Below are 11,168 nucleotides of genomic sequence, written 5' to 3'. Positions count from 1 at the left end.
CCAGAATTTTAACGTGGGAAAACTCCCAAAAGAAGGACAAAAAACTCACGGGACCTAGTCCAGTAAAATCTTCCACTATCAGAATAATGGGTACACAAACAGTCTTCCTAATGACACTAGAGCATCTCAACAATCAACAAAATATATCATCAAAACTGATGGAATCAACATAAACCCTCCACAAAAGTGGGTATCTCAAAGTAAACAAAAGAGAAGGCAATACAACTAGCAAGTTATATCCTAATGTTCATCTCTACACCAGGAATAACATACTAAAATTTCATAAGAAATGGAACAAGTTTACCAAGTCAATGTGATCAAGATGACCATGCTCTTTTCCCCCCAAATTCTTCTCCTCTTCGGCGCCGATGATAAACTCTCTCGTCTCTGTATTTTCTTTTTTTGTTTCAAAATGAGGGACTTTCCTCTCATTCTCTCTCTGTGACTATTAGCCACTTTATTCCTTTTTTTTGTTTTAAAGCTTGTGAGCCCCACTTGGTTGGGGATCCACCAACACTTATATATTGGATCAGTCCAACATTGCCAGATGAAATGATTCACATTTTTCCTGACTTTACTTCAATGATTTTTGTAAAAAAGGGAGGGGAATCTATCGGGTCCTAGGGCTTTAAATGAGCCTATATTGAATAATTCTTCCTTTATCTCCTCCTCTGTAGGTGTATTGCCTAATCTGCCTTTTATATCCTCTTCTAACGGTGGGTATGTATTCATAGTATCGAGGACAGGGGCATTCTCTTTCTTATACAGGCCTTTGAAAAATTCCAGTACATGAGAGATTAGCTTCTCTTCCTCTTCAATCCAGCTTCCGTCCATGTTTTTTAGTTTCAGTATCATATTTCTTCTTCTTCTGATAATGATTTTAGTGTGGAAGTATTTGGTGTTCCTATCGCCTTCCACCACCCATTGTTCTCTTGCTTTTTGTTTCCACATTTACTTTTCTCTGTCTAGTATGTCCTCTAGCTCATTGTTCAATCTTTTCTCCAATTTTTCAAAGAAAGGGTTACATCTATAGTTAGGTGCTCTCTAAATTCCTTCCAATCGGCTCATAATTCTTCTCCTTTGTTTTGCCACGTGTCTGAAAATCTCTTTGTTCCACTTGGCCACCTCATTAGAAAATTGCTTCAAAGCACTACCCAACTATATGTTTTCCTTCCACTATTGCCTCACAAAGTTATCAAATTTCGGATGCAAATTCCATATTGCTTTGAATCTGAACGATTTATTTTTTTATCTTCATTCTCTGCGGTTCCATCATAATCAACAAAGGGTGGTGGTCTGAGCATACTCTGGCAAGAACTTCCACTTTTTCTTCTGGGTACTTGATTCTCCAATCTGCATTTGACATAGCTCTATCCAGCCGTTTAAAATCCCTGTCTAGGTTCTCCCATTGCGGTCCCTTCCAAGTAAACCTCATAGCTGTAGCTCCCAGGTCAATTAGCACACAATCTTTAATCCACTTTTTGAACCTTCTACAGGCCCCCTGATCCACTTTTCGCCCTCTTTTTTTTTCGATGGGTCTGCTATATCGTTAATGTCTCCAAACATAAGCCATTCACCCCTTATAGAATTCTTTAGGCTCTTGATATTTGTCCACGTCTCCCTTCTCCTACTTTCCTGAGGGCTGGCATAAACTGCCCTCAGGAAACAATTCTCTTTTGTTAGCTTCTTGCATCTTTTCATGAACAAACTGCATTTTTGAAGTAATGATATCCATCACCAGATTCTGATCTTTCCATAGAATCTATATTCCTCCACTGAAACCATTTGCTTCTTCTAAATGATAGAAATCAAAACCAAACTGTTTGATAATAGCTCTAGCTTTCTCACCACTGCAGCGAGTTTCCATTAGAATCACCACATCTAGATTATTAAGCCCAACCATTTCCTTAAGGGTGTGACCAAAAGCTTGACTTGCCGCTCCCTGATAATTCCATGACAAGATTATCATTGAAAAAGAAAGGAAAGAAAAAGTGATGGTCCACAAAACTAAGCCAATAGGCATTTTTCCTTCTTCCAACGCCCTTTCTGTCTCCATTCTCCCTCCTGTATCCATATCTTCAGCGTTCATAGCTGAAACCTCTCCTAAGTTGCTGGTGACTCCTGCTATCCTTTGATACTGCTCCACTGCTTCCATCATTATTTCCGTATTTATGGAATGGGGGTCTAGGGATTATGGGTCTGTCATCTCTGTCATTATCTCATCTCGCTGCATGATTTTTGGGACAAAATCATCAAACGTGGGTGTTACTGTTGCTTGGCTTAGAGGTTTTGCATTGGAGAATTTGGAATTGGTTGTTCCTTGCTTGGTTGCTCTGATAAATTCTATGAAAAAATACTAATAAGTGTATGTGTTTTAATGTATCCTTGTTGGAGGTTCTCTTTAGGAATGGCTGATTGGTTGTCAATATTAAATATTTTCTAGATTTTTAGTCTTTGTGTTTGGTAATCTTTTTAGCCAGATGGATTTTCTTCGTTTTGGACTCCTAGTGTATGGTTTCTATTATTATTTTTTTTTTTTGATCAAGTGGATTGGACAACCCCCAATCCTAGGTATCACAACACACCCACACTACACACTTACTCACATTACACTTAAGGGTTCATATTCAACACTTGGTGTACTCACCAAGGTTTAAACCCGGGTGCAGCATATTAAGAGGCATATGATTTAACCAATTGAGCTAGGCCTCAGGCGTTTCTATTGTTAATTTTCTGGAGTTAAACACCAAAGTGGTCCCTGAGATTCGCAAAATGCACCGATTTAGTCCCTGACTTCCCAATTGCACTAATTTAGTCCTCCAGATTCGAAAAAATGCATCAAAGTGGTCCCCCTCATATTTTCCGGTCAGATTCCTTACCGGCGGGAGTGACGTGGCGAACGAGTGCCACGCTGGAGTGTCCAACGGTTGGATGATGTGGCAAATGAAACTTTATGCACCAATTTTGTCCCTGAACCCTTTTTAAACCCTAACTCACAAATGGCGCAGCACATCATCGTCGTCTGAGAAGCATACCCTGGCATAGCTATCAATCAATTCAATCCTTCCCCTGAGGGAGTTTTGCAGGCTCTCTCGCACCCTTTTAACTTTACTTCTACGAGTCCTGCATAAATGGTCAATGAGGAGAAAATGATTATTTCAACAACATATTTATTTATTTAAAAACTATTTCATGAACATATCAGAAACAAAGAATCTATGATGTTGCGGATTCACAGTTCACCGATAAGAAGGTTCTCCAACAGCTGAAATTTTGTTCTCGAGTTGGCACATTCGAGCTAACATCCAGATCTACAAAGGAGGAAGTAAATATAACTGGTACAGGTAAAAATCCACATAAGGATAGGAAACAAAGTGCCTTTTTTCAATAAAGATTTTTGCACTCTCTTTTATTCGGTCATAAATAAAATATACAATCAATGAGCTGTACTCAGACAATTTCTGGAGGAAACTGTGACATATTCAAGTATTTTCTATAAGTTACTTATAATTAGATTGCTAGTGTATTATTAGATGATTCAGTTTAGCATTCTGCATTCCTTTTCAATCAGGATGATTTTTCTACAACATAATGTAAATTATAGTCAGACATAACTATATCTTTCCCTCTTTACAGCAAAATATTCACACGAACATGCAGGATGGTTCAAACTGGATTATGTATGAATTATCAAATCATATATCACCATGCTAATTTCAAATCATGAATGTAGCACACCTCTTTTTCAGCAGCCTCTTTTAGGTCTTTGATGCGTGACAGAATCACATCATACTGAGATAGAAGTCGTTGTTTGATAGCAGTAACCTCAACCGACCCTTGTGGAAGCTGTGTTGGCCAGAATAAAGAGCAGATGAACTAATTATATCTTCTTGAGAACCCTCATAATTGAGTAATGTAAACAAAGTTAAAGATAAGGGGAAATCAAGCCACGCTGATTCCTCCATATTGCAATAACTTCCATCGAAGGAGCCCACAAGTCATGAACTAAAAAAAGTTGCACCCTTTTGTTTCCTATTTCTCATATTCAAGGACGAGTAGTAATAAAACAAAGCACAAACCCATGTGGATAGAGTTTAAACCACCGAAAGAGTGAAAGTAACAACTGCAGACACATTGCCATTTTTAAGTTATTTTTTCAAAGGGGAAACAACAATATAAGCATCATCAACAAGAAGATTGCCTCTTTTAAGTAAATCTGGATAGACAAAAGATAGGCAAACAAGCATCTATCAATGGGAACAAAACTGATGAACTAACAGCAGTACCTGCTTCAACTGTGGAAAAACGACGGAATTTAACGTGGCTCCAACAGCGAGTGATGAAACTGCAACAACTGATAGGAATTGGGGCAACCCGGGGTCAATAAGTCCAGAGGCAGCATCACCAGTGGCAAGGACAGCAAGAAGGGGAAAGAGGACTGAGGGATTAAATAATGGAGCTGCCACCGCAACAGTTACCCTTTCACCTTCTTGTGCGGGAACATCAACCGTCTCGGTTGCAAATCTGTGGGTGCGAGCCATACCAGAAGGGGTTTGCACCTAAATGGCAGGAAAGTTATAGGTGGAAAGAGACATAGAAGTGAATCATCATAAAAAGAAGAAGAAGAAGACGAAGAAGACGACGAAGAAGAGAAGAAGACGACGAAGAAGAGAAGAAGACGATGATGTGCTGCGCCATTTGTGAGTTAGGGTTTAAAAAGGGATCAGGGACAAAATTGGTGCATAAAGTTTCATTTGCCACATCATTCAACCGTTGGACACTCCAGCGTGGCACTCGTTTGCCACGTCACTTCCGCCGGTAAGGAATTTGACCGGAAAATATGAGGGGGACCATTTTGATGCATTTTTTTGAATCTGGAGGACTAAATTAGTGCAATTGGGAAGTCAAGGACTAAATCGATGCATTTTGCGAATCTCAGGGACCACTTTAGTGTTTAACTCTAATTTTCTGTTGTGATTTTTTGTCTGGTCTTTCTACTTGATTTCGTTTTTGGGATGGCCTGTTTTTGGAAGGACTCTCTCCACTATCTGTCTGGGCCTGTTAGAGTGGTTCCATGCTTTGGGTCTAGGGAGTTATGCTATACAAAACGAGCGTTTTATCCAAACACCACTAACTCACTCCGTCCATGGAAGCGGGAACTGCTCTCACTGTTCCCACTCACATTCCCATTCCCTTCTCCAAACGAACCACAAAATCAGAGAAAACACCATTCCTTTCTTTTCCTCTCCCAGCCTTCCAAACGCGCTTCCGCACCTTAAACCTTTCATCTCCTCGTTCTTCTTCGTCGTCTTCTTCAGCTGACAGTTACAAAGGACCGAAGCCAAAACGCGACTTCCTTGCCGACTGGGTATCCAAAAACGACGACGTCGTTCGCACCCTCCCTATATACGTTGGTGCTGCCTCCCTCTTCACCGTCCTCCTCAATCGCGCCCTCTCCGGCATTGCTCCCATCGCCGATGCCGGCAGGTCCATTATTTTTCATCTCCAATCTCCAACTCTTAGTGTCTTATTTAATCAATGAAAATGTATTAATTAATGTTAAAACGAAAATTGAAGTCCGTAATTGAGGGTTTTAACTTGAAATTGCTTGATATAATGTCGGGCAATGGAACAATCCAACGCTCATCTAACTTATTTTGAAATTTCTAATTTTCTAGCTGATCATGTGCAGTTTAGACGCTTGTGTTACCTTCAATTTTAAGTGACAAAGAATTGATTTTGCTTAGTGCTTTATATTGATTAATCAAAAGTTGTATTGGGTAATATATAAGTCAATTTAAGAGGAATGATGGTTGAACAATATTTTGTATTCATTTTATAACAAAATTTTTATTTCTCTGATATGATATCGATCACTTTTGATTAATGCCAAAATTTGAAAGTGTAAAAAAAGGTTTCACATAAAAGTGGCTTCAATTTAAACACATTGGTTAAAATTCTTTGAATTCTTTTTTGCAGTTCGCAATCCAGAGCTGACCTCTTGACCTTAGGGTTAGCCGTCACCAATATTTTGACAGGCCTAGTGTGGCTCTCTATAAGACCCAAATCTATAATGCCAGTGAGCTCTTTGAATCTGAATTTCAACTGCTATCTTTTGTCTCCATTTGGCTCTTGATTGAATTCGCTGCTTCAAAATTGCTGTTCTAGCCCAAAATTTTATTTATTTATTCTTATTATGCATGCTTTTATACAGGTAGACCCTGAAGGAGTTGAATGCAAGAGTGTGTGCACTGGTCTACCAGAGGTTGCAGTCAACGAGTTGCTCTGGTAATGCACGTTAAGTAGATTTGTGTATTCCATTGGTTTGTTTTCCTCCCCTGTTCCTGCTTCCCCTTGTCCCATGCACTTTTTGTTAACTTAATAAAGATTGATAATCGGGTATAAATTGTCTAGTTTACATTGATAGACAATAAGGAAAGGATGCTTTGTGGCTTTAAGGTTTGATCTTATGGCTATGTTTTTCCATGTCTTAAATAGTTATACCATATGATGTGAGTAGAATACGAGATCTTATTTTATTTAGTGGGGAAACAAAATTAATGTGCATGATAAGTGGCAAGCTAAGCTATCTCTTTAACTGGAAAGATTACTCCACTCTTTGTAACTGTTTGATTGATTATCTACTTTCAGGGCGTGGGAGTCTCTATCAGACGTCACTTGTTGTCAATCCCTCATTATTGTTTATGAGAGCATTTGTGTACTTCAAATTGGTGTTGCAGCAGAATCTTCGCTTGGAAATGGTGAGGCTGTCAGCGTGGACGCCAATAAATTGATGCAAGGATCAATATATCAGGGTGTTATGAAATCTGGAGCTCGTAAGTTTGTTACCATCTTACTCATAAATTTTCAAAACATGTTTCATCCTGTCATGCATCACAACTGCTGCTACTCACTTCAGCTTAATACTTTTCAAGATCTGTGCAAGTATTATTAAGAACAGCCAAAAAATTTTTGTATGTTCAGAAAGTTACTTGGCTAACCTATCTCTTTATCCTGGGAGATCCGAGCTGCCATTTCTGCCTTCAAATACTCAGGTATTGTGTTTTTATATGTTGAACTGGTTCATCTAGCTGATTTTCTTGTAGACCTTATTTTTGTGCTGTTGATTCTTACCTTGTGTTTAAAAATTAATTATTTTGATCTATCTTCAACAAAATTTAGGAAGCACAAATACATTTTATAAAGTGTGAAACATGGGAGGGGAGGTGGGTGGATTTCGGGTACATGTATATCTGGAAATAGTGACCTGTGATTGATAATTGATTTTCATGTCCAGCTTCCGGGGAGTCAGTTTCTTGAATGGCTTATACCTAAATAGTTTGGCAACTGGAGCACTTGAGTCTTTTAGTGAGATCTTGGTAGGGACTTGGGTAGCATGGGGTACGTTGTGTTGTATTTAAGGTAAGTGGTTATCCCGCCTTAATATCTATCTTTTGTAGGTGTGGTTCCCCATTTCCTCAAGTGCTTATCAATTATATCAGAATTGGTAGTCAATGGCATAAAAAGGGCCACCTATGGAGAGAAAAGGAGTATTCTAGCGAGTAAGAGGCCGATTGAACCCATCAAATAGTTTGAGATGCTTGGTGCCTTATTTAAGGAGATTGGTTTTGTCCTCTTAATAGCTAGCTTTTGAGGGTGTGGTTCTCTACGGAAGTAGTGTAGATTTAACAAAATTTGGTAAAAACAGAAACTTCAACACATTTCCTCTAATCAAAAGTAACTTATTTTAAGTAATTATCATATTGACAAAACTTACTCATAAAAAATTTGTTTTGCTAGGCAGTAATCTTACAACCACTTGCCGAAAAAGGAATTGCAATTATTGGCGGGGATACAATACGAGGTTTCACTACTTCTGATCAGGTACTTTTTCAGCACCGTTCTATGAGTTGATTGATCTTGTATGCTATGGTATTCTATGGTACTACTACTGTTTAACTTAGGACCTCAAATTTTTATATCTTTAGGCGGTGTGACTTTAAAATTTTTCCTCTTAGAACGTCATTAAGATAGTGTTGAAATATTGCAGGCGTGGATTACTTTTATCGGAGACAAACTGGATTCTACCCTTGCAAAGTATGTAAAACATCTCCTTGTGAGTTAACAAGATCAATATTCAAGGATTCGCAAGCTTTCCCACTTGAGTTTGTTTGATAACTTTATCTTCAATGGTCTAAAGAGAATATTTTCCTTGATAGATTGAAGAGTATTCTGACATCTTGACCTAGATAAGAATTTTAAGTTTTATAAATTGTAATTTGGTCCCTTGAGTTTGTAAAATTAATTTTTGATATATACAAAACAAAAATGTTCGTTGACCAAGGCTTTTTTGAAGCCAACTTTAACCAAGTTGGACAATAACTAATTGGCTCAAAACAAACCCACATGCCACTCTTTACATAAAGCTTTCTTAATGAATAATGTTATATGTTTTAACTAAACTAAAGACAGAATTATGTTTCAATAAACAAAAAATGAATAGATTGTCACCAAAATTATCCATAAAAAAAGCATCTAAAACTCCAATAAATTAGATTTAACCAAGATGAAAACCTATTTCGTTTGAGTTATTTCAGAGAAATGAACCAATTGACTGTGACTCATGGGAGAAAAAATTCGAAGATTGATGAGATTGAGTAATAACTTCAAAATTGACTTGAGTAATGGATTTAGTTTTTTTTTTTTCACATTATTTTCTAAATTTTTTTTTGAAATAAATAATTTCATCTTTAATTTCTAGAATGTTTTTTTTTTAGTTTGAAGCAAGTTCTTCCGACAAACTTCATGATTTTTATAAAGTTCACCCAGTGGAGCGGCGAATTTTTCCCAACATAATATATATCCGCATACACCAATTTCTCTTCATTCACATCTATATTAACTTTTTTTCTTTTACACTTCTCATTAATATACTTCCTATAATGTCTAGAATACTATTATTATCAATTCATTATGATGGTGAAATAGCGGTTGGTGAAGATGGATCTGTTGTATTTATTTTTGTACAACCAACCTTTGTATACTTATCGAATGAAGTGAGAGAGGTGGTAACGCTGAAAAATTTTATAGTACATGAATTGGTCAACAAAACATGAAGAGAATGAGAAAAGTCTATTACAGATATTCAATGGAAGTAGATGGCACTTTAATTTACAAAAGGTTTTTTTTCTTATTTTTTGCTAGAAATTTTGTTTATATTATTTTTATATGTAAAACATGACTTTTAACAATTTTTCATTTGACCAAAGTATCGAATACGTGATGGCGAAGACATATGACTAATCAGGGGTTAGCATAATCGTTTTCCGAACGTCCATTTGCTAGAGTTATTTGTGTTTCTCATTCATATGTGTGCAGCGACGTCGTCAAAAGTAGGTGATGAGAATGCATCATCTACAGCAGTTAGAACAAACATTAGAAGATTGATGGTTGATTTGAACATGTCACTAAAGGAGAATCAAGAGGAGTCAAATCCTACTGATTATAATGATGGTGTGTTAGAAGCAGATCATGAAAGTCATGATGGTTCTATAGTTGGAGACCCAATGATGGATCATTATCAAGCTCACTTTGTGTCCGATGATGAAGATGTAGATGCCGAACCAGTCGACATACCTGAGGAGGAAGATGAAGAGTTAAACAACTTTACAGTGTCACAAGTTGCACTAATCCAGCCTGCTATTTCCAGACCATATGATTATCTTGCTTACTATTCGAGTTGAACCTTGACGCAATGAATGTAGATTGATCCTTTGGTCAAGGAGGGCCAAATGATGATCCAATGCATGAGTATGAGAGGGCAACAGTTCAACAACAAAGAAGAAAGTTGTGATGCTCACATACCTAATAAATGCTGATGTTATTCAAAACCTGTCTCCAAGATCGAAGTCTGGTCTTCATAGTGTCATTGCGTGGCTCGTGTCCCACCCACCTGTCGTATATTGCAACATTAAAATTCATACAATACATTAATTTGCATGATAATGAAAAATACACTTCCTAAAAGTTAGTCGTATCTCTCCATCAATGGAAATCGTCGCTGATCAAAACCAGAAGGTCGACAGCTCGGGATATAATGACATGCTTATGATAGAAGCAACTCTGCCCATCCACCCAAATTTCGCTGCCTATAGTCCGTTGCACGACACATCTAGCGGTACAACCATGCAAAAACTACTGAACCCCAAGATAATCAACCAAAGTGATCTAAGTTCTCCAAACAGAGGTAACCATCGCATGTGCACACGGGAGTCAGATGCATCTGGAAATAGCATGCCTCCTGAGATATGCATAGTGAACCCATGGGAGTACTGTAGTAGCTGCTCATCAATCGCATCCTCAGCCAACTCCCCACAAACCGTGTCTCTAAACCACGACAAGTTGACGGTCTACTTATTCTAACCCTATCTATGATTCGGACCTGGTACATGTCCTAGTAGCAGCTGACACAGTTTCTCCACAGAACTCCCGTCATAGTATTGCTCCCAACCATTAATGCACCACTAACTGGGTTTCCATCAACATTCAGACCCATCTGATATGTCATGTCCTGTAGGGTGATCGTCATCTCACTATATGGCATGTGAAATGTGTGGGACTCTGACCGCCATCTCTCCACCAACACGGATACCAAAGGCTAGTCATGTTCCCACTCAACCATGTATGCCACATGCTCGAAACCAGCCTGTTGGAGGTATTCTCTGATACGCTCGTCGGGTCTCGCCAGTAAATTTTGACGCGTTCGTAACATCCTATTAGGTTAAAAAATATTTAACATTTATGTCAAATATGTGCTTAAAATAATATAAATATCTTTAACTTATTAAACACAAAATTAAATAGTATACTAGTTAGTCAAGTCTGCCGTCAATGTACTCTACTTGATCTAATCTATACAACGCATCCTTGTAACCTACTAATGCTGAGTCCATCAAAGTATCTAAATTCAAATGAGTATAAAATTAATAACAATATTTTCTACACCTAAAAAATTCAAAAATTCCTAATATTCTAAACTGTTAAAAAAATATCAATAAGTAACTAAATCTAATTAACTTTTATGATAATTTCTTAATCACTAACTCTGAAAATACTTGTTAAATTTTTTGAGTAATTAGTTCTAAATGATTATCTCTATATTTTTTACT

The 11,168-nt window shown here is 37.5% G+C and overlaps 2 protein-coding genes across 5 annotated transcripts; one reads left to right on the top strand and one right to left on the bottom strand.

The window, feature by feature from the left end:
* Window positions 1-2,993: 2,993 nt before the first annotated feature.
* Window positions 2,994-4,541, bottom strand: LOC107640474 (uncharacterized). The gene is made up of 4 exons (XM_016343993.1): window positions 4,287-4,541; window positions 3,739-3,846; window positions 3,244-3,311; window positions 2,994-3,123 (listed from the first exon to the last, which is right to left on the bottom strand). The coding sequence occupies exons 1-4, from the start codon at window positions 4,539-4,541 to the stop codon at window positions 2,994-2,996; spliced, it is 561 nt and encodes a 186-aa protein (XP_016199479.1).
* A 535-nt stretch (window positions 4,542-5,076) lies between these two features.
* CCB4 (cofactor assembly of complex C) lies at window positions 5,077-8,343 on the top strand. 4 transcript variants are annotated; one of them, XR_015883737.1, is made up of 8 exons: window positions 5,077-5,487; window positions 5,980-6,079; window positions 6,215-6,288; window positions 6,652-6,836; window positions 6,985-7,055; window positions 7,461-7,698; window positions 7,801-7,884; window positions 8,051-8,343. XR_015883737.1 is itself a non-coding variant. In XM_016347117.3 (7 exons), exons 1-7 carry the CDS (start codon window positions 5,147-5,149, stop codon window positions 8,123-8,125), a joined length of 930 nt encoding a protein of 309 aa, XP_016202603.1. In that variant the 5' UTR covers window positions 5,080-5,146; the 3' UTR covers window positions 8,126-8,343. The 4 variants fall into 4 exon arrangements, 1 of the variants encoding a protein (XP_016202603.1); XR_015883738.1 differs by lacking the exon at window positions 7,461-7,698 and adding an exon at window positions 7,298-7,422; XR_001620864.3 differs by lacking the exon at window positions 7,461-7,698 and having other exon boundaries at window positions 5,079-5,487; window positions 7,805-7,884.
* Window positions 8,344-11,168: the final 2,825 nt, after the last annotated feature.

The sequence above is a fragment of the Arachis ipaensis genome, chromosome B5 (genome assembly GCF_059453495.1).
Source record: "Arachis ipaensis isolate K30076 ecotype BB chromosome B5, ASM5945349v1, whole genome shotgun sequence".
NCBI lineage: Eukaryota > Viridiplantae > Streptophyta > Magnoliopsida > Fabales > Fabaceae > Arachis > Arachis ipaensis.
Note: the sequence above shows the minus strand (reverse complement) of the source record. Positions and strands in the feature narration are given on the sequence as shown.

Bases quoted from the DNA above. Each gene is read 5' to 3' on its own strand.
- CCB4 (XM_016347117.3), top strand. From the start codon at position 5,147: ATGGAAGCGGGAACTGCTCTCACTGTTCCCACTCACATTCCCATTCCC. The intron at 6,289-6,651 runs GTAATGCACGTT...ATCTACTTTCAG, and splicing joins GCAGTCAACGAGTTGCTCTG to GGCGTGGGAGTCTCTATCAG. The intron at 7,885-8,050 runs GTACTTTTTCAG...GAAATATTGCAG, and splicing joins GTTTCACTACTTCTGATCAG to GCGTGGATTACTTTTATCGG.
- LOC107640474 (XM_016343993.1), bottom strand. From the start codon at position 4,541: ATGGCTCGCACCCACAGATTTGCAACCGAGACGGTTGATGTTCCCGCA. The intron at 3,847-4,286 runs GTACTGCTGTTA...TGGCCAACACAG, and splicing joins TTTTTCCACAGTTGAAGCAG to CTTCCACAAGGGTCGGTTGA. The intron at 3,124-3,243 runs GTGAACTGTGAA...CCATTTATGCAG, and splicing joins GTTGGAGAACCTTCTTATCG to GACTCGTAGAAGTAAAGTTA.